At 40.5% G+C, this 23,368-nt stretch overlaps 1 protein-coding gene across 1 annotated transcript; it reads right to left on the reverse strand.

The window, feature by feature from the left end:
* Positions 1 to 14,347: 14,347 nt before the first annotated feature.
* Positions 14,348 to 22,887, reverse strand: LOC131555859 (cytochrome c oxidase subunit 7A-related protein, mitochondrial). The gene is made up of 3 exons (XM_058802151.1): positions 22,598 to 22,887; positions 16,871 to 17,002; positions 14,348 to 16,014 (listed from the first exon to the last, which is right to left on the reverse strand). Exons 1-3 carry the CDS (start codon positions 22,667 to 22,669, stop codon positions 15,871 to 15,873), a joined length of 348 nt encoding a protein of 115 aa, XP_058658134.1. The 5' UTR covers positions 22,670 to 22,887; the 3' UTR covers positions 14,348 to 15,870.
* Positions 22,888 to 23,368: the final 481 nt, after the last annotated feature.

A 23,368-nucleotide genomic window follows, 5' to 3' on the forward strand; every position in this document is an offset into this window, starting at 1 on the left:
GACCATAGCAAGGACTCACGTTCTGTTTCATGAGGTGACTTTGTGCGGGTGACAGGGCTTTGCTGAACACTAGGCTTAGATTCAAAGTTCAGATCTTAAACAGAGTATGAGGGAGAGAAAAATGCTTGGCAAGATGAGGTGAAGCCACAGAGTGGTGTTAACTGGGAGAATCCCTGGGGGAGCTGTGCAGCTCATGCTGCCTGCCATCACTGCCTTTGGTTGGGTTTTTCTGCACCCTTGCTGTTTGCATGGGAAGGGTAATAAGGAGAGGCAATGAGGGAAAGATGTGTCCAAAGCCAATGGAGATGCTGGTTCTGGCTATATCCATGTGCCTCTGCTCACCCAGGGCTCTGGTGCACAAACACGAAAAAGGAGGAGAGTCACAAACTGTTCATGAAGTGGATGTGCAAATTGTCTCAAAACAAAAGAAAAAAAAAGTGGACTAGGAAAAACAGGTTGGCTGCAGATCTAGAGTCTGTGAATCATGGATATGAATGTTTCTTACATTCTGGGGTAGAGTTTCTTTAAATTTCAGAAATTACATGTTTTCATCATGTAGTCAAGAGATTTACTCCACTGGGTGCCTGTCTCTTTTCCTATTTCAAACCATATTTTATGCTGGAATATTTTTGGACTTTCTAGGGATTTTGTCATTTTAATATTCTCTTGCGAGAAGAAGTTTTTTCTTCTTTTGTCTTCAGATCTTGTCTTAGATATCTGGTGTTCCTATTTCTTAAATGTAGCCTCAGATAGAAATGTGTTATGTTCCAACTAGAAAAATACAAAAGAAAAGGTTATTAAGAACTGGAATTCAGCTGTAAATGTTTGTACAATCCTCTCTGCAGATGTTCTTACATAGTGGTACATAATACTTTTGTGAACGTGACTAAGCATTGCAAATAAATGTGAACATAAAGGTGCCTATTTTACTGATACTGTAGACTAGATATGTAGGGGTTGAGTTGCACAGCTGAAGTTGTTTCTGTCAATAGTCAACATCAATCCAGCACTGTGAAGCTGGAATAATAACAGCAATAAAGAAGAAAATTAATGAGCAGTAATGTAATCAGATGAGAGAGGGTTTAGAACATGTTGGTACCTGGCCTGATTAGAGATGCAAAGAGGGCTGTTCAATTTGTGGGTGAATTTAGAATAATGACTCTTAGAGTATAGACTACAGTGAAAGAATAGCTGCTAATTGGAAAGTTGGTGCTGCATGCTGAACAGGAGGTTGACTGGCGAGCTAATTTAGAAACAGCCCCAGCAGATTTCTGCTGAAGGCTCAGTGACAGAGAGCAAGGGACACGAGGATGAGACTGGTATTGAGGGTGAGCCAGAACCTTCTTTTTCAGATGATTTGCAAACACAGGAATAGTCTGAATTGCACTGAGACCAACTTGTTGCCCTGGTTCTTGGGGCTCCCTTGGTTCCAGGGGACAACTTTCTCCATTTGCAGGGAAATTTATAACCCTGTATTTTGTGTTGAGAGATTGAGAGTGAACCACATACTGTGAGTTCTGTGAATTTGAACCTCTGAAATAAAAACTACAAAACCAAAGAAATCTCACTCTGAGTACTTTTGCTACCCCAAGAAGACAAAATGAAAATGTTAAACATCAGGAGTGAAGAGGGAGACTTGGTAGTGAGAAATGCTGTGGTTTGGACTGATAAGATTCAGAATGTCTCTAAATGCAAACAAATACCATCCACGCTGCTTGGTGAGATTGTATTGGCAGGGATCTGGCAAAACTGTGATGTAGAATTCCAGCTATTTGGTCCATGCCAGCAAGGGGGAGTTGGTGTGGATGTCTGAGCCTGGCCATGTATCAGTCTGACAGCTATTGCTCGTCACTGGAGCAGGACCATGCACAGGTGGTGGGACAGCAGGGCTGAGACTCATGGTGCGCTCACTGCTCAAAATAAAAAGTTCTGAGATGGGTTGAGTCAAGGTTTCCTCCTCTGCCTGCCTGACCTGAGACTTGAGGCACTCTTATTTGCCTCATGATTCTGTTCAGGGTTTTGGGAGGAAGCTGTGGTGCTTCCTTTTGAAGGCTGAAGGAGCTAGTATCCATTGTCAGTGCATCCACTTTGTATCTGATGCAGCAAAAGGCAGAGCACCAGGTGTCCCCTTGCCCCATGTGCTTGTGGAGCAGGTGGGTGCAGTTCCCAATTGCTTTTGCAGCAACTGGAGGATTTTACTCTACAGCAGTACTATTACTTTTTTTTTTTTTTTTTTTTTTAATACAATTAATGAACTTTTAAAAACTCCCTAGTGGGCGTGTGGGTCCACCATAGCAAATACCAGCCAAGCACGAAGCATTTCTGAGAATAAGGCTGAGACACTGCTGCGCTGGGGAAAATGGGGCAAAAATGCTTCACTGAGCTGGGAGCTCAGAGCCTGGTGGCTAAACTAAAACTTTGACAGTCAGCCTGCCTTCCATCTGCAACTGTACAAAGCCAGTTTCAGCATACAACCCACTTCAATAGCTTGGACCTTTGTTTTCTCGGGCTTTGTTTCTACCTTAGGGGGAAACACTCATATCTACCGCACTTCCTTTTTACTGTGTCCTTAAAAAAGGTTTTAACATAAGCCCAAAAGCACTCTGAGACTACAGGAAGCTGACCTTTCCTTATCTTAAAGGCAGTGTGCAACAGGCTTTGTGGATTCTAATCACGCACAGAATTAATGTAATGATTTTTAATGAGACAACATATTATGATTAAAACACCGACTGGTGAATGAGGGCAATAAAAGTATTAGAGATTTTTATCTTCTGAGTATTGAGAGTTCAGAGCTCACTAATAACCTTGGGTCTTAGGATGCTAATAATAACACTTGATGTTGCTAGGGAATGGTGCTGCCTGACACATGGTGAATTCTGTGTGGTAGGATATGCCTAAGGCATGTTGGCAACTTGCTAAATCCTTTTATTATTTTATTGATCACAAAAACTCTTTGATGACCCACAAATTTGGATGCACTTTGCAGTGTTTGTTCACATTACTTGCCCTGATTAAGGGGCTTATTAAAGAGCATTTTACTACAGCATGACTACTTTCAATATTGGTTGCTGATGACAGTGCTCCAGGGGTAGTAGCATTTTTAGGGTAGTAGGGTTTTCCAGTGTTGTGACAATTATGTGACACTAAATTGCTACATATCTTAAGATATTGGGCACCTCTTTGTACCTTTGCTTAAAAATATGGAGTTTACCAGAAAAGAATTTATGGAAAAGTTCATTTCTTCCTCCCTTTTTATACTACTTCCTAGTCAGGATTTCCATATTTGCCTAGGGCAAATACTGAATTTCACATTTGTAGGTTTTCTTCTTTTCAGATAGGCAATTGACATTATTATCAGAAATGCACATTTTCAGTGCAATATCGGATTTCAGATTGACCACAATGCCTCATTTAGAAAACAAGAATGCAGACCCCATAGTACTGCTGTGCCTGGTGGCAGATGCAGCTGAATCTCAGTGCTCTGACAGATGAGTGCAGTGATGCAGCCAGAGCACCTCAAAGAGGACAGTCATGGTCTCAAACCAACTTGGCCATGGTGTTTGGATCTTGTGGGCCATCCCAAGTTATCCTTTCACTCCTGTAAAGTATTAGTGTCTGATGCAGTGATATTGCTCCCCTTTGCTTTGGCCAAAGCACTCGTCTTGAGCTCTGTTTTACTTAATAAGGAATAAGGTTTACTGAAACATAGAGGTCAGTTATGCAATATGTGTTTTAATCTACTCTCCATCTATAGATCCCTCTCTGATAATGATTTAAATGCGTGTTTTTGATCTCCTTCACAATATAGAGAATTAAATTTCTGGAGACATCTTCAAACTGATGCTTTGACAGAGTAGGAAGCTGAGAGATCTGTGTTCCTAATGTCAGAAAAAGCAGCAGAATGCACCTACTGTTTGTGATTTGTTGGGGCTAAATTGCCACCTGTAATCTTGTCTGCCAGACTGTTGGTAGTGCCAGATTATTTCTATGTTGTCTGTTACCTGATTAAAATATTAAAGAGGATCCAGGACAAGTGTTACCTTGAAAGGGAGGGAGGAGGTTTGACAGACCAAGTGTGACTGCCACAGGAGAGCAGGCATGAATTCTTCTGCTGCACACAGAGAAGTTTATCTTTAGTCTTATCAGGATCCTTTCACACTTCCCATGAATGTAGAGTGTCCTCTCACTTTTAGCTGGAAATATCTACTCCTAAATAGCTACTTAATAGGGCTTTATTCAAATATATAACATGGATTTGATTTTGACAAAAATAACCCTGGGGAAACTGTGACCAGTGGGATCCTAAGACAGGTAATCAACATCCGTACAACTGTGTGTTGAAACAAAATCCATTCCTACAGTTTGAAAATCAAAGCTTTGTTATTCAAAGGTGGGGGACCACAGATGGTCCCTAACTTTGCATTGTGCCTGTTCAAAACAGTCACTGAGCTTATTTCCTCTCCTCCCTCCATGTTTCACTAACAAGAAAAACTCCCAACATCAGCCTTGGGCAATGGAATTGTGGTGGTGGCCACCATGCTGCAACCCTGGCAAGTGCTGAATGTTCACTGTCCCCTTTGCAAAGCTGAACTGCAAGTGTTCATACTCTTATAAGAGCCACTGTCCCTTCACTGGGACAAAAAATCTAAGAGTTGGCTAGGGATACTAGGGCTCTGTCCTGGTTTTGCAATAATTGAATTTTAGTTAAGGGAAAAATCATCAACTCATAGTGAAATAAAATATTGGAGATTGTCAGTAAAGCTCCTATTACAGAAATGAAAATATTTGCACAGCAGAAAGCCAAGGAGAACACTCCATCTCACCAGTCATTCTTGTTTCCCTTCCATATATCCCTATATGAAACAGATTTTGATTTCTGTTTGTTCTTAAAGCCTCAGGTCACCTTTGGGTGCTCGGAAATGTGTTTTTCCCAGTGCCATGAGTTCCTTTCAAAGTGGGGATCAGTTTCGGCATAATCTTATACTGCACCAATTTTGGGCACTTATCAAATTCAAATTAAAATATTTTGAAGATATGATTATGTAGGGGGATGGAATATAATAAAATAAAGATAGTGTAGAAAGTAATCTTACCCCTAAGGAGCTGCAGCTGGCTCAATTATCAAAGATTAGGAATGGGCCTGACTTTAACAGGCCACAGCTGTAAGCAGTGAGAAGAAGAGTGCTATAAAAGAGTGGGGTGGCTGGGTGAGAGGGGAACTGCAGTCAGTGGCTGCTTTGTGAAGAAGAAAGGGTCAGTGCTCTGAGGAGATACCCACAAGAAACACCAAGGAGGTATGAAACTTTTGTGATCAGGAGACAATATGGAACCCCTGCAATAAGATGACATCATGATTGTCTTAAGTTTTCCATGGTTTTGGAAAGGAGAAGGACAGGTTCATCATCAAGGAAAAGAGAAATATATTTACATGAAGCGTTGCACCATCCAAATTCGATATCTGGGGTTAAACACAAAGGTCAATGAATCAGAAATTGTTTTCGAATCAGAAGTTGTTTTCAAATCAGTCCAGCTCCAAGAAGCAGTATAGTTACTTTAATTAATAATTGAGTTTTAAGTACCAGACAGAAAGCACTGCTTTATGTCGTGTTATTAAACTCTGGAGTGTTTTATATCTTCAAAGTTCCACTAAATGGTAGAAATTTAAATAATTTTCAAGTGCTCATCCCCAGACCTCTTCATCTTGATGCTTATATTCTTAGCCTATATTTGTCTGAGAAACACTTATAAACAAACTCTTTACTGAGATGTTGGACTATGCTCGTTGCCTTCTGAGAGGAATCAGCTTTACTCAAGGAGAACTCTTAATGGTTTCTAATGGAAGGTCTGCCTTCTCCTGTCCACTCCTAGAGAAATATCTCCCTTGGAAAAGTAGTTAGCCCTCATGCAGTGGTGAAAATTAAAACTATTTGGATATTGACTTTGCATAGTAGTTTGGACATTCTAGGTAAATGCTGCAGGGAAATTCAGTGTCATAATTTATATAATTCCTGTCCTTTGGATGCCATTTCAAGTTTTGCTTTGACAGACTTGGGGTTTCATATCATGTGTACTGGTCTAAGTTTATTAAAATCTGTAATGGTTCACTGTAAAACCTCATTCCAATTTTTTTCCTCTGTACATTTTTCAGTCTTCGTTAATTTAATTAGCCTTAAAATTAGTCTCCATCCTGATTTCCCTCTATTTTTTTTGTGTTATACATTCTGTTCTAGGGTGCTAACTCCACTCACTCATCTCTGTGAAAGGTAAATGTGCTTGTTAGAACACCATCAAGCCATTTACACTAAAAGCCAGACGAATTTAGTTTTATTTTGTTTTCTTAAAACAAAGCTTCTGTCGAGGCAGTCAGTTCCTATGGAACACAAATGATGCAAACTAGGCTTAAATTCAGTGAATAGTCTAATCTACACAAGGATGAAGAGACCTATAAGAAATTGTGCATGCGTTTCTGTATAATGGTTTTACCCCAGAAATTCTAGATAATTCTAAATTCTAGATTCTTGGGCTTCCTCCTGTGTTGTGGGGAGGGGTGGAAGCTTTTTGCTGCTCTAGTTTTCTTTGGTGGGTGTTTTTTTGAGGAGGTGAGGGGACATGGGCTGTCATTTAAAGATTCAGAAACATTATGTATGTTATTTTGTTCTAAAGTTGACAAGTTCTCAAGGTTAGATGACTTGAGATTAATAGATTTTGTTTCAAAGCAAATGGACTCCTTTAAGATCAACTTGAAATAGAAATGCCCCAGAGTTTTTCTTACCCCTATAGGGCCATTGAATTAAAATGTCATTATCCTAAATTTACTTTGAGCAGATATAACAATTGCAGCAGATAAAATGAGAACCACACCTCTTTTTTTCTTCCCCCAATTCTTATGCAAGCCGTGAAATACATTTCAAACCTTTTGTTACAGGATTGAAATGAAAATACCGCAGTTCATTTCTAAGAAAATGTTATTAAAATTAAGGATTAATAGAGTAAATCACACTTGATTTGTAACCAAAATGATACAAATAGCTACAAATAAAGGACCAATTTGCTATTCTAAGAATGGAGCTGTTGCAAGTAATAATAGAGCTTGTTCTAAATTCTACAAAAATAAAATTTATAGCAACAAGATGATGCGCCACAGCCATTCAAACTGCCAGGTCCAATGGACTCCTCTGGCTCACAGAACCCAGCTGCTTTCCACAAACACAGCTCTAAAGTTGCTCATAGTCATTAGTGCCATCGGTAATAATAAATATTTTATTATATATTATTTATATATTATAAATATAATAAAAAATGCTGCTTTATCTCCTAACAGAAAACTGACCTTGTATGAGATAAAGGTGGTTTCAGAGTGAATCTAAGATATGTATTACATGTACTCAAGACTAATTCCAGTGTGTCTGGCCATAAATTATTCTTTGTTGCAAAAACATTATAGCAAATACACCATTACTTCTACATTGTTTTCTGCACCCCTTGCATGTGTGTCTTAGGTGAAACTCCAGCCAAGACTCACATGGACTGTAATATTTGGCTTCAGTCACAGAGTCGGTTGTACTGTAATTAGTGCTGTGAGTAAATCAAAATACTTAGATCAAAATCAGAAATTGCAAAGGGTAATATATAAAAATATAACATTAAATCTCCAAGGATGTTTTATCTATAGAAATAGATTATAACATGACTGTGAGGAACTTTCAGTCTTAATTATACAAGACTAGCTCTTGCTCACTCTGCACTACTAAGCAAAAGTAGATTTTTCATACCACTCTTCTACTTAATAAAAACAAATTAGCACAAAGTAGTAGAACTAGATCCAGGCGAGCATATTTGTCCTTGCAGGGAGAGTCAAATCAGCATCTTGGGTCTATAAAGTATGTAGTACTCAGTGAAAAATGTGGTAACTTTTTTCAAATTAAAAAAATACAAACCCCAAACCTTTTGGTCATTGTAACAGTGTTTGGTGGGAAGTAGATTGTGAGTCTACCATGTATAAGGAGTATTTTTACTAAATGCTCTGGTTTCACAAGGGAGAGATCTAAACTCCTGCCCTGACACCCATCTTGCAGCTTCTAGTTATATTATCTCTGCAGATGATCTCACCAGGCTAGTATGACAACACAGGTTTATGTGGATACCTCAGATGGTAAAAGGACAATTTTATTATTTTATTTATTTTATTATTTAATACAATTTTATTATAATTGCTCTATAGTTTGGGCTGTACTCTGCATCCTGTGAACTTTACTGTCCTGAAAGAGCGCCATGATGGGTCACACGTACTGGCACAAATTGTCAGTTGGCACTTGTGTTGGCATCTTGCCCAAGTTCTGTGTCTGGAGCTGCAGAGATGTGGCCTATTGCAAAGAGCTTCATGGGAAAGAAATTGCTCTCTGCTACTTGATCTTTCTGACTGGGAGAGACGAAACATGGAAGGACTCTTGAGAGGGGAGGAACCTGTAGGTATTTCCTGTCAAAATCTGTAAAAATGGACAGAAACTCTGCCAGGTGTCTTGGTTTTATGGTTTGGTGTTTATTTCTTGTTTCCCCTCTGCTGCTCTTCACCCTAACTTTGAATGTTGTGTAACAGATTGTTGTAACCCAAACATAAAGAACTTTGTTCTTTGACTGGTACCACTTCCACTTTGGTCTGGATTTTGCCAGTAAGATTCAAACTTGGGCAGGTTGCTATGCAACATATAATTGTGCTCATAAAATGGTGAAGAGTGTGGAAAGACAATCTAAAAATGAGTTTATACCTTGCCAGAAACAAGACTTGTTCTGATTCAGCCCCATGAGATAGGACATGTCCAATTTATGGCAACTTGGCTGGGCTCTTCTAGTGCTGACATTGTGTGTACTAACAAAGCTGACCCTAAAAAGGATAGCATATAGGATCTTTGCAATTTCGCCACACAAAAATTCATAAATAGAAAACCACTTGTTTGAGACCACAAGCTCATTTGGAGACCATCGTGCCTCTGCATTTGCAGCTCTAGGAGAGCAGTCATGCTCACAGTGTAAAACTGAAACAATTACTTAGTGAGAAAAGGAGTAGCAAGGCATTATTGGTGCATTTTTGCCTAATAGATGTTAAAATATGAAGTTTGAGAGTGTGGTAAGAGTTAAACTCCAAATTGTTTAAAGTGGATTTCAAATGCTGGATAAAATCCTGGGGGGTTTTAAACTTTTCCTTTGTCTCGTGAATACATATTTTGTTGAGTTTCACATTAATTTCTTCAAGCCAGTGGTGCAAACATGCATGTTACAGGCAAAAGGTTTGTTAAAGGTACTAGATTCCATTTACTGATTTATTTCTTTTCCTGGAAATATATTTTTCCTGAAGTACAACTGAAAACCAGAATTATCCTTGAAAGCACTGTGTATTAGTTCTAAGAAAGAAAGCACATAATTCCTCATTCATGCAGCTTTAAAGCTCAGTTATCAGGATCGGAAGTGCTAATACAAGATAAGAAACAATAGTGATCTTTAGCAGAAATACTTATAAAAGCAAGGGATGTTAAGAGCTGTTTGGGCTTGACTGAGCATTTGAAGACTCTTATGCAGCCAGTTAAAATTTAAAAAGATTAAAAGATAAACACAGATCAATGATCCTGATAAAGTGGATGTATCAAGTGATCATTTCAGTTTACAGTATGCAAAAACCAGGGAGAAGAGATGAATCTAGTTAATACTGTGGCTGACAGGTTCTTTCTGTATTCCTTTAGTTTGGTTTAATCCAATACTATTTAAATTAAAATGGGATTTGAGACCAGGAAATCCATACCAGTTTTTTATGGCAAGCTGTTAGTCAGTGAAAGTAAAGATATGCTACACACTTTATTAATTTCCTGAAGGGCATGTGTACTTTGGAATTATTCTAGCATTTTAATAGTGTCATATCTGGATATTATGTTTATATTTTATATATGTTGCAGTACAGAGAGATCAAATACACAGCTTCTCTGTGGGCAGACTACACAGGCATGGTCTGGGAGGTTTTGCATAGCTGGGAATGTGTCTAAGAAAAAAAGCACCCTTTGTTTAGTGAGCCATTCTTCAGTGGCCATGGAAAGCTGTTACAGAGCTTCAGGAAGGGCTCCAGGTGAAACCTGTAAGTCTCTGAGAGTGAAAAATCCAAAATTTCTCTTTTGGTTTGTTTTGAAAATGTCCATCTCTGAAAAGACAGTGTAAGGATACAGTGCTCCAAGCTGCTTGGTGCCTCCACCTTCTGAACCTTATGTGGACTCCAACCTGCTTGACTGCAGAATAGGGCTTTCCTGCAGCTGCTGTTGTTTTGCAAGAGCCTAAAGTCTGGCCTCCTGTTAATTCTGCAGGGTTATGCTGCTGACAATGAGTATGATGAAGTGTGGGTTTTGTTTTGCATATGAGCAGAATTGCTTAATCAGTTCCAATTAGAAAACTAATACATTTTCTTAAAGTTTATGCAAGAACAAGCTTTATTATGTAGCACTTGCTCTTTATGCTAGAAAATCTGCATTTCATTAGTCTTGTTCTCTTTGCTGCAAGTCAGGATCAAGTTGGTGGAACTGACATTTACAAGCTCTCCACTCCACCAAACATGTTCCCCTTGTTTTCTTCCAGAGTGCTGTTCTGTTTTTAGTTTAAGGGAAGACGCAATTAGCATTTATGCAGTATTGTGGATTAGACAATGTACAGCCTTCTCTCGTGAGTAGGTAAGCAACTGAAGATTACACAGGTGTTCTTCCTCACATGTAACAAGAATCTTCAAAAGGATAAGAATGGTTTCCTGTGGTTGGAAGAGCATCTGGCTAACCCAGGCAGGGCATGATGAACTCTGCCATGGATGCTGTCAGCCGTCTCCATGCCTCAAGTGAGAGCTTTGTAATGGAAACACACTATAACTGATGCTTAAATTTCTAATTTGGGGTGTGCAAAATTAGGGCTCAGTGGTGAAATGTATCCAAGATATTTGAGGTAGCACCACACCATAAATAGATAAAGCACTTAAAGTAAAATTATATGTGTGACTGAATTGTAAGGAAGATATGAAAAAGGGTACGAAAATGCTTTTGAGGTAACAGAGCTTGAAGTGTAAGAATGTTGCAGGGAAGAAGTATTTCCTCTCTTTCTTTGAAATACAGTTTGGTGCTTGTAAGCAACGAGTCATTTGATTCTCTATGTTTGCACACCTGTAGAACAGCTTCTTCAAAGACTTCTCACTAAAGTAAGACTTTCAGTTGGTTGGCAGGATCATGTACTTGACAAAGGAGACTTCCAGGGCTTGTTCTAGCTTGCAGAGAAAAAATAATGTGACAGATTATATGAATATTTCAGAATTTATTTTGAAGCAGTTAGAAACAATTCAATTTCTTTTGTGGGACAGAATATTTAAGAAATTATGTAAAAAAGGAAGAGCTAGAAAAATTTTCATAGTCTTCAGAATAAGAATGTGGGAGTGAGGAAGGGGGAAAAGCAAGAGTGGTATGCAGCTGATGAAATGAGGAAAAATACTTCCCCCTCTCTCCCACCTCCCCAGTTTTGCAGCACTGGATCCACTGGGAAAAATCATTCAGAAAAAGCATTTTATCAGGGAGTATCATGTCTCTTTGAAGCCAGAGGATGATGACTGCATTCTTGTAGCCCCTAAGCTTGTAGATCTGGGCTGCCTGCAATAACTGGGCAGTATATGTGTGAGAAAACAGACCCTTGAACTCAACTTTCTTGAATTTTGAGATAATTAATGTCCAAAAAAAGTGATGCCTTCTGTCTAGTGCCATATCCAAAAGCAGTCTGGGATCGTGTGCGAGGCACCACGAGATAAGATCTGATGTTAGTGAGAGACCACACAGATGCTTGACAGCATCAACCTTATTTCCTGATTATAGGAATGCCTGTACTCCCTCTCACAGCAAATATGCTTCTGTCTCTTAGTAATCTGTGCATCACTTGCACTGCAGCTAACTGGAATTGCTTCAAAATAATGATCTTTTATAAATGAAGATGCAATTAGTACTGAATATGCAAAATGCTTAAAATGTTATTTATTCTGCCTACTGCTTGACATTAATGCTTAGAATGCAGGCAAATTCTTCCCACTATTTTAAAACAGATCAAGCTTTGGCTTCCTTGTGAAACTCTTCACTGAGGTGAAGGACAGGAAAGGGGAGAAATTTACTATGTCATAAAATGCAGATAACTTACACCTTTTTCAGAACAGTTTAGCATGATTTTACACACAACTTAGCCAATGCACACCCATTTTTCTCTGTAGAAAAGTATCTGAATTTTTCAAATTTTAGGATCTGCAGGGGTATAGTTTGTGAGAGAAGTCACCAAAAATTCCCCATCTGATCTGTGATTCTTAAAGCCTCTTGGAAGGCAGAAAGGAGGATAAAGACAGAATAAGTACAGTGTACCTGTATGCAAAGAAACTGTTCTTAAACACTCATTTGGGCTTTTTTTTAGTTCTGTAAGATTAGATTCCAAATTTTCAAGTTTCTCCTGTTTTTGTTCTTTACAGTGTCTTTTAATTAGAAAGCTTTGCTTTAAGGCAAGATCAAACAGTTAAATGTCTCAGTATGGAAATAATCAGTCTGTTGACAATTTCAGATGTTAAGGCAAAAGTCTGTTGGGACTGTAGGGTCACACTACAGTACTGTGGAGGAATCCTCTCCTTAACATACTTAACATACTTTAATTTTTAAAGCAGCTGTAAGACATATGTGCATACTATCAGTGTCTTCTCAAATGCCTTTATTTTACTACTCCCACACAAAAGGTAGGGGAGGAGATCTTACTTAAAAACCATTACAAAGATATAACTATTGAATCCAGGTTGCCACAGAAATAATTTAAGAAGGAAAACCACTGTCTCTCAACAATGAGATAATGCCATGGGGGATGGATGATTATCCATGAGATAATTTTGTTCCAGTGTATTCTAAATCTCAGCTGCTTTCCCTTCCAAACTTGGTACCTTGGTGTATGAGAGCTTATTATAATTTCTTCTCTAATATACATTCAAACCAAAACACTAGAGTATAAGCTATCATTTTTTTTTCTCCCCCCAGTCCTTTGTGCTGGTAGGTTGCATATTTTCTATGAGAAAGCAGAGAGGGTCTTTATAAAACAAGAACACTATAATGAAGTTGCAGTTCCCATTAGAGTCCTACTTCTGGGGATCACAACTCATAATATTGAAGTAGCCTTGATGCTGCAAGTCACCCCTGGTTCTCCTTATCTAAGCCCTTATTTAACAATCAGGCCAGGGTCAGACTACTCCTTTTAGAAGTAAGAGTGTTCTTGAAGGCTTAAGATGATGATTAGGTGGCTGTGTCACAAATAATAATTCAAAACACTTGGACCCTTTTGAATCCTCACAGAAGTCTGGCGTCAGTATTTTAAAAGAGATTGTTTTAAGAGTTGTTTTATTTAGGGAGAAAAAGGATTTACCATGTTGAGATTTCTTCACCATGATCTCAAAACTATTTGAGGAAAGGGGCAAAATTTTGCTGCCACAGACTAATGAGGTTACAGCTTGGAAACTTTTCCTGGTTTTCAGAGCACTTTGCTGAGGGAACATAGAAATGCAGTCTGGCCTTTCCCTCAGACCTGGAGCAGTACTCAGTGGCTGCAGACAAGCCTCTGCTCTTTAACCCCCAGCTGAACCATGGGTTTCAATCTCACAAGCTGAAGCAGAACTCTCATCCTGCTTCAAGTGGGTCAGCTTTTGGGAGAAGGGCAAAGTGAACACAGTTCTTCAAAACTTAAGACACTGGGGGGTGAAAGGGGGAGAAAATTGCAATGGATTATGTAGTCTCTTGTTTATTTGCAAAATCTGATGGGTGGTTTTTGTGCCTTTGGCACGTGTTCTCAGCTGCTGACACAGAGCTGGAAAAAGGGAAGCCAAGGGCCATTCTGCTATCTGTGGCTTCAGCCATGACCTCTAACCGCAAGACATGAACCCAATGTCCTAGCTGAGTTACTGAAAGCAAGCTGGGCCTGAGTGCTAAGGCTGTCATTCCTTCCATGAGAGTATTCCCACTGCCTAATGAGCTGTGGGATAACAGCTTGGTTATTTTATCCACATCTGCTTTAGCAACAAGCAGAAAGTTCTTACCTGCTAGATGAGTGTTAAAAATAATTGGTTTGAAACAAAAAAAAAAACAAGTACTATCACAAAAACAGACAAAAAGAGAAAATCCCTAACACACCCCTCCAAAAAAAACAAAACCAAATCAGAAAACTAAGAGCATGGAAATACTCTGGACAGAGCTCAGCTTCATGAAAATCTGTTTGTCAAGTTTACATGCATAATATCCTTTATTAGAAAATTCTTGTAGGCAGTCCTTGATAGGTGGTATGTAGGGAAGACAGACAACAACCTACTGTCCTGTTTTCTCTTTTTTCTTATTTTTTTTCTTTTTTGTAGTATTTAGCAGCCTACAGTACTAGATTGAGTGCCATGGAAGCATGGGCTACTGAGGAGATGATAAATTCTGCAAGAGCTGACAGTTGTGTTGCCTCTACTGATAAAGTATTTTTATCTCCTATTCTTTGACTCTTGCTGTCCTTACAAAACTATTTTTCATTGACTTAAATCTCTCCCATCCCGAAATACCAACATTGACTGAAACCTGAGATCACAGTACAAGCAACTCTTGCCTATAAAGCAGTAATAAGGCTTTGATGTAACTTAAATGGAAAAAAATCAGATTTTTTTTTAGCAAAGATGGAAAAAGGCAGTTTAATTTCCTTTATCAACTATTTTTCTTATTTACTTTGAAGGTTGTTTCTGCACAGTTCTGAGACAGATGGGTCTTTACAGAGGCCAGTAAATCAGTGTTCAGGGGCAGAGGAGGAACTATGAAATCAGAGGATGCATTTTGTGAAGACTTGTATGAAACTTGCAGTTCAAGGCTCTGCTATTACAAGGGTAATATAAAGGGCTGTATTGGCTTATCTCTCTTTCATCCACAGAAATGAGTGTACATAAATAGCTATGTGCAGGCACTGGAAATAGTAAGCAGCTGAATGATGACAGCAACCTGTTTCACCAAAAATTACAGTTAAACACACGGTGCAGTCTGGAAGAGGTTTTAAGAGCTTTTCCATCTCAAAAAGATGACAGCAAGGTAGCTGAATCAATTTTATTATGTGAGATCTTCAAGTTGAACCTATACGTATACCAATATGTTTACTTCACTACCAGGTGTGCTGAAATGCTCTGAAACTTTTGAGACTTGACTCTTTCAGTGTTCATGTAGCTATCTTTATTGCATGGCAATACAGCTGGACAAAGGAAACTGGTGTAACTGATGCTATAATAATGGTGCACTCTGCTGCATACAGTGACGCTACAGTTATGGAATAAATCCACTTTAAATGCTCCAGAGAGACAAGCCCTTTGTCCTACCACCAGAGGTGGAATATTATTTACTAATGTACCAGGATTTGGAAAAGTATAGGACAGAAACAGGTTCCCAGTATGCTATTTTTTTTGCTTTTAGTGTTTTGGAAACTAGCAGCATCCTTCCACTAAGGAATGTGGTGCATAGCTCACAAATGATGTGTCCTGTCCTCTCTCTAACATTGTTTAAGTTGGGAGAGAGATGGAAGGAAAAGCTTAACTTTCTCCAACTGTTTATTAACTCCTGCAAGACAAGAAAAACTACAACCATATCTTAAAATATTGTATTTCTCTGTTTACATTGGTGTTTTAGAACACATAAGGCAACAGATTTTAAAACATTTTCTCCAAGAAATCCGATCTGAATAACGATCCCTATGTGATCACAGGGAACAGATTTAAGTGCAAAGTGGTCATGCAGGATATCCTTCAGTGGAGTGTTGAGAGTCCCATGAGGTGTGGTTCATTTATTTTTGTTTCTTTGGCTGTGAGGCAATGAACAGTGCTACCAGACAGTAGATAGTCCCTCCTATTGTCAGAGCCATCGTGGTCCGATAGAGCAGCTTGTCTGGATATCCTAGCTTCAGGTGTACTGGCAGTCCATCTGATCTCTGTGGGAAGAGTTCAAGGAGAAAACAATGAAAAAAGAAATTAACACCCATACTGAGGTCATTAAGGAATAAGGTACTTAGGTAAATTAAGATACTTCTGAGAGGGAAGCCTCCTGACAAATGGGCTCACTACAACCAAGTGTTTTTTGTCTAGCAAGACAAATGCAAGGCAAGTTAATTTTGTTAGCCAAAGGTGTTAAGTGCAAGCAGAAAGAATGTATCTTGAAATGTTTCTCAAGAGGACCTGGATGGGAGAAGTGTCACTAACAACAGAATGTGAAAAGATATATATAAAAAATTATTCACCGAGCCAGACTGACACATTCCAAATGGAAGTGGCATGTAAGAGAGAAAAGGGAACATTATATACAGCACATTCTTGAGGCTTAAACAAAAGCTTAACTCATTTTTTTTTAAGAAAAGTCCTACGTTTAGAAATTCCATAGCTAACAAACTGGCTTTGAAAACTTTACTGTGCTGCTTTTATACTGCACTATAAACAGCTTCAGCAACATTCAAATTATTATACACAAAAGAGTAACAATTTGCTATGCTCCTCCACATCTGCTTTAAGGCAGACATGTGGATTCCCAGAGAGAAAGTGCTTCCAATAGTCAAATGGTACAACAACCAATTTCAGCAAAAAGACAATGTTGCTGCATTTAACCACTTTCTGTATTTATCTACTATTCAAGGCATATTATGTACTTTGTAGTATAGTACAAGTACACAGGTTATACTGTATGTGACAGTTTCTTGACTAGACTTTACAGAATTCAGGTATTGTAGAATGGCAAAAGTAGTAAGCTATGTTAAATAAGGACAGAAATGTCCCACTCTCCAGTGTTGTCATTACCTGAAAAACTTTCTGTAGGTCTGGCACCTTGTTTCTACCCAAGAAAGAATCAGCTGGTGATAAACCTGGAGCAGGTTTACTTGTCCCAAAAATCAGATGTGGGTAATCAGTGGGAGCTAATGGTTTGAGTCCCTGCATAAATAGAGATTAAAATATCAAGGTATATCACTTGTAAATGTACCAATTGTTACATTAGGCAGGCACACTGCCAGACATTAAAAGGATACATTACAAAGAGTATTTATCTGGTATGAAGACTTGTGACAAATACATTGGTGGCCCACTGATATCTTGGTGACAACTTGGGGTCAGAGCTTAGCAAGGAAAATAGCAGCCTCCTTTCCAATCTCCTCATGGCATGAATTTATAGCTGTTATTTTTCTGTGCTGGTACTTGGTCCAAATTACCGCTTCTGTTTTACACAGAGACTATCTAGGACTCTCTCTGAGAAGTAGGATTAGGATCAAGGATCCCTGATGCTAAGGTCAGAGTGAGGAAGAATAAGTTCTACCTCCTGAATGCTGCAAGCAGTAGCCATAAATAACTAAGCCTTAAATAATTTGGATGAATAGTTTGGGGATTTAAAAAAAAAGTATGAGGATCATTTGGGTCACACAGAAGTGTAAATGGTGCTCAAGGCCCTTCAGAGACCCTGATATAGCAGATATTTTGTGCAGGTGTAACTACATCCTATAGTTCAGATGTTGCTGCAACTTCCCACACCCCAATGTACGCCCCATGAGAAGCACAGCTCAACTTCCTTTCGGTTCACAAGGTTGTACTCTACTCTGTACTCTACTTTGCCATACCTAGAAACTACATAATTCAGTTCTGTGACAAAGGGCACAAAGTCACAGCCAACATGAGGTGGCCTCCTTGTTTTTATTACTGTAGTTAAACTTAAATTACATCTGTACGTGCAGCAGTGATGTTTCACATTGTGTCTCTCAAAACAGCTGAATTTTTTTTTTTCCTTAACTTGCCACAGAAATTAAAAGCATTGTACAGTCAGTTCAATGCAACAGGTTTTTATTACAAACAGAAGCAGCCACAGGTCAAGACTGCACTGAAATTCTGGTTTCTGTTCAAAGGACTAGTTGATGCATTTTATATTGAAGAGAACTGTGTGACAATAACTGGAGCCAGAAGCAGACTGGCACTCTATCTTTTGTGCCAGCCATAGACCAGATGTGTTTTGCTTATGCAAATTCTGTGCTGCAACAGGAATCTTCAGCAGAAAAACCAGGTTTCTCAGCCTCCCAAAATAGCCTCTGGAATGGTCATCAGAGCTATACCCTGAAGATGTGGGTTCAGCTTCCCACTCTTGTAGTGCCTGACTGAATGTCAGAATCCACTTGTGACCTTTCTGGTGATGTTTGAAAGGCAGCAGCAAAAATGAATTTCTTTCTTCCTACTGAGCAGGCTCGCACAGAAGGCAAGCACTAAATCATTTAAGACCAGTGACCACTTCTGGCCACACTGCAATGAAGGAAGCATCTAGGAAATTATTGTTAGCCAGGGGAAGTTACTAATTATATATTCAAGGCTGGGTACCAGCTACATCAGAGGCCTTGAAGAAAGCAATAAGCAATTTTGGACAAGTATTTTTGTCTATAGGAACTTTAAGTACTTAATTAGCTTTGTCTTTAAAAAGTTGGTGATTTGACAGAAATAACTATAGAACAGATGTTTATACTAAATGTGCAGGTGACTTCTTCTCCAAACTTTTTCTTGCCTTCTTGTTAGTATCACAGCAAATGTGAAAATGCACATCTTTTCTGTGCCCTAAAGTTTCCAGTTCTGAATCTCCCTTTTGCCTTCCTGAAAGCCCAATGTTTTCAGGAGCAGTGCCCTCTAATAACTTCAGTAGTTAGTAAATCAACAACTGCAGGTTATTGCATACTTTTTCAGCCTTTAGAAATACATTCCTGTTCAGATGCTTTTAAGAGCCCCTTCTGCAGGAGCCATAGCAGAGTCAGACCCCACTCAAGGGACAAACTTCATTGTGAAATCAAATGGAACCAGTTCAGAAAACTCACATAATCACCAATGTACTGGTGTAAATTACTTCCAAAGCAGCATGGTGCCACTCCAGGACATCACACAGCAATTTAAATAAAAAACACTGATGTTGTTCACTGGCTTCAGGAAAGAGTACAACCAAACACATGCTGCAGAAGGGAGACAGGTCAGTTTGCTTAACACAGACACTGCATTAATTAAGGTTCCTCACCAATGAAAAATTTCACTTGAATTCCAAGTGAATTGAGTCTTGGCCAACCCTAACCAAGCCCAGTTAAATTAGTGCAAATGGGGGGCTGTTCCACCTTGTTACTTGCCTGTGGTTATTGAGAGAAAAAGCAAGTGCTTTATCTCACACCCAGTTTACTAAGCTTAGCATGGCTGAGGAGAAATCCACAGTGTAATGTAAAGGCTGAATTTCACTGCAGAAATTTTTTAAGAACTGACACATCTTAAATGACCCTTGGTCACTGTATTTAACATTACTAAAGCCATGGGTTTATTTAATGACTGGTATCAGTCTCACTACACTCAGAATAGTACTGAGGAATTAATGCCTCTACACATCTGACCTATGCTTCATTTTAAAAAAAAAGTTAATAACTGATAATTCCTCTTCTGATATTAAGGCGTTAAGCTTTTATTTTTAATCTCTATAACATGATTTTTTCCATGTCTTGGACAAAGTACAGCAGGTGTAGTTATGCAGAAGAGTCAAATCAGCTGATTTCATCAGCATGTTACAGCAATGACTTTTTCAAAGTCCTGAAAGTTCTCAATGAAAGGTCAGGACACGTAGCTAATCCAAGAGAGCAAACAAGAGTTCTCTGCCTACCCTTCTGCAGAGTGTGTTTGTTTTCCTGTCAGAGGTCTGAGGATCTTAGGACCCAATGTATCTGTTGGTTGGCCATCAGGCTCAAAGTTAAAACAAATTTACACCTTGCTAGTATGAATCTGCAAGTTAGATTTACATTTTCCTGACAGTAAAAAACAGTTAAGGACTTGGAGCATAATTTAATGGAGATAGCACCACTCCTAAATTTTTAAATGTAAGGGGAGTTGCTCAAACAGATCCAAGAATGAGCAAGGAGAGGAAACTGAGGTAAGGACCAAAGGGGAATGGGGAAGTTACTCTGAGAATTAAGGTTGCAGAACATGCATTAAAACAATTTCTGTGAACCTACTGAACCTAGACACTTGTAAACTAAGTAGCAGGTCCTTCACAGGAGAATACACCTCACTGCTTCAAGTTAAATGTATTTGTTATGACTAACACAAGGCTCTTAGGTAAAACCACTTCAGTCTTTGTACTGGGATGACAATCCAAGGACAGTGATTTTGTGTACCTATTAAGTATTATCTAGGGCATAAAAGGTTACATATTATAGATTCTAAGCAATTCATATCAGCTAAAATCAAAATATCTGTGGCTTATGAAGGCTTTGAATAGCTACAAGCAAAATAAGTTGCATGAAGTGAAAATACTGTAGTACAAGTAAATTCCTGCTAGTAAATTTCTTTTGTGTTCAATAGAAGAACTAGGGAAAAGTTCATGTACTTGTCCTCATCTGACACCTTGTGAAACTGGTTCCAGTGACTGTACTTTAAACATAAGCTAACTCTTTAATATTTTTATTGAATTTGTAATGGTTATGGCAGTCATTATCCTCCTAAATATGAAGAGTAGTTTTCACCCCTCAACTAGCTAAGGAAGTTCTCATTTATTCAAACAAGATAAATTGTTCAGACTACTTTATACAACTTTGTTAAATGCAAAATTAAGTCTTCTACGCATGCTAAGTTTGAGATGGAAAGAACAATATGGATTTCAAACTTGAGAGGTTGTTTTTTGTTAGTTGTTAGTTAACTGTTGTTAGTTAGCTGTTTTGTTAAGCTGTTAGTTATGTTATTGTCAGCAAAATGATTTCTGAAATCCACTTAGACAGATATTTTGCAAGCCCACAGTAAGCTTAAACCTGCAGCAAAACAGTGTTCTGTTGGGAAGCACCAGAATGTAACTGCACAGAACAAAGACAATTAGTATACTGCATATTTTACCAAGGAGAATTTGAATGGCAGAATGTCTTCACTATTCAAGAAACATCAAAATAAATAGAAGCATAAAAAGCAAACCACTTTACATGTGGAACTATAGTTTTAATGAACAGAGCAATGAAATCAATAGGAAAAAATTTACTTTGTTTTGAATTTAACACCTTACCACTCATGGGATTACCCTTATATTTCAATTGCTGTTTATTGAAAACATTTTTAGTAGACTGATGCATCTAAATGTGTGACCTGGGAATTCAGTCAAGCTTAGGGAAAAAAAAAAAAAAAAAAAAAGGAAGTTCCAAAAAAAAAATCTGGTCTTATAACATTATAAAAAGGGATTGAAAGTAACTTTTAAAAATGTAGGAGGTTCTTTACTGTTTAGGCTTGAAGTCCTTCCTTCCCCATTCCTCCCCCAAGCCTTTACTCTCCACTATGTAAATGAAGTATCAATGTTTATTCTCCAAACATAACTTTGTCTAGAGAGGTAAGAAGTGCCCCAATCACTGCAGCAGTGCTGGATGTATTGCTACTGTGTAAGTGCTGTACATACTCGAATATTATTTATTCTGGTGTCTTCCCTTTTTTGCTATCCAGGAAACAGCTATCCAGGAAGCCTTCCAAAGTGATGGGGACAGACAAAGACAAAAAACCTTCTTGGGACAGAAACTCTGTTACCTCGATGTTTAAGATCCTAAGTTAATTCAGGATGGAAGGGCCCTCTACTGCTCTTTGGTCCAGAGCAAGGTGACAGCAGGCTGCTGTGGATTTTGCCTGGCCTGGCCCTGAAAGCCTGTGAGGACAGAGGGCACAGCCTCCCTCCCCAGGCACCTGCTCCACTGCCCATGATAATGTCTTTCCTTCTGTCCAGCCTGAACCCCTCTCCTTGCAGTTTACGCCTGGTGTGTTTGCCTTCCTACCACGGACCCCTGTGCAGAGCCTGGCTTCATCCTGCTAACCTCGGCTGGCTGCTGACCTCGGCTGAACTCACTCCAGTTGTCATTTCCAGAGCAGGAGGCCCAGAGCTGGACACAGCACCTGGATGTGATCCAGTAAGTGTTGAGTTGGGACAGTGATGCTTTCCTCCATCAGCAGCTCACAGGGTGATACAGCCGGGACGCTGCTGGCTTCCGCCTGGCGGCACCTCCAGAGCTCCACCACAAAGCGCCTCAGCTCCACCCCACAACCACGCAAGGGCTCCACCTAACCCCAAACCGTAACCCTAAACCCTAACCCATAAAATGAAAAGAAAAAAAGGTGACAGAGTCGCTGTCCCCGGAGGTGTTTCAGGAAAAGCCAGGACGCGGCACTCGGTGCCGTGGTCCAGCTGACGCGGAGGCGCTCGGTCACAGACTGGACTCTACGATCCCGGAGGCCTTTCCAACCTAACTGATTCCGTGCTCCGGTGATTTTAAAACCCCGCCAGGCACCGCTCAGCTCCGGAATAGTCCTCTGTGCTGAAAGCGCGTTAATTCCTTGCCACAGCCCCCAGTAACATCCCAAAGCCGACTGCAGGCAGAGCGCGCTCCGGTCTCGCCCAAGGTCACGCGCGGGGCCGGGTACGTTCGGTGCCCGCGGGGGCGGCCGAGCCCAGCCCGGCCCGGCTCACCCAAGGCCCGCGGTGCCGCAGCCCCGGCCGGGTGCGGGTGTTACCTGTGGGGTGTAGGCGGCGGACGACGTGGCCCCGGTGAGGCGCTGCGTGAAGCCGCTGAACTTGTAGTACATGGCGGGCCGGGGCGGGCACCGGCTGCGACGGCTCGGCCGAAAGGCCCCGCCCCGCCCCGCGCCGGCTTTTCTGCGCCGCCGTAACGCCCAAGGGCCCCGCCGGCTCGCAGGGACGCCTGCGCGGGAGGGCGCGGAAAGAATGAGACTGAAAAACAGAAAAGTTCGAAAAAATACAATGGCCTGCGCCGAAGCAGTGCGAACTCGCCTCTCCCGAGCGCGCCCGCCGCTCCCGGAAAAACGAGGCCGGCGGCAATTTCCAGTCAGGCAGGGCAGCCGAGCCCCCGGAGCGGCGGGGCGGCAACGGCAGGGACGGGGCGGGAGGGGGGCAGGATGCGAGCCCGGGGCGGGCGGGGCGTGGTTGGCTCCAGCCAATCGGCGCAGGCGGAAGTCGAGGCTCCGCCCACACCGGGTGCCGGGGCGGAGCGCGCGGGCTGTGCCTCCCACAGGGCCCCGCCCGGCCCGGCCCGTGCGCGCCGCCCGCGGCGTCAGGGCAGCGCCGAGTCGGGAGCGCCGCTCTGCTGGGTCTTTCCCAACGGGGACCCGCTGTGCCGCAAGGCTGTAGTCACAGAGTCACTTAAGTTGGGAAACACCTCCGGGAGCATCGCGTCCCAGCTATGAGCGACCGCCCTCGTGTAACTAGACCGGGCACTGAGTGCACGTCTGGGCTTTCCTTAAACACCTCCTGGGTCGGTGACTCCA

The sequence above is a fragment of the Ammospiza caudacuta genome, chromosome 3, assembly GCF_027887145.1.
Source record: "Ammospiza caudacuta isolate bAmmCau1 chromosome 3, bAmmCau1.pri, whole genome shotgun sequence".
Taxonomy (NCBI): Eukaryota; Metazoa; Chordata; class Aves; order Passeriformes; family Passerellidae; genus Ammospiza; species Ammospiza caudacuta.

What these genes read in the sequence shown, in the direction of transcription:
- LOC131555859 (XM_058802151.1), bottom strand. Translation starts at nt 22,669, where the DNA reads ATGTACTACAAGTTCAGCGGCTTCACGCAGCGCCTCACCGGGGCCACG. An exon ending in CCGCCGCCTACACCCCACAG is followed by an intron (nt 17,003 to 22,597) that starts GTAACACCCGCA and finishes CTATTTATGCAG; the next exon opens with GGACTCAAACCATTAGCTCC. An exon ending in ACCTACAGAAAGTTTTTCAG is followed by an intron (nt 16,015 to 16,870) that starts GTAATGACAACA and finishes CTCTTCCCACAG; the next exon opens with AGATCAGATGGACTGCCAGT.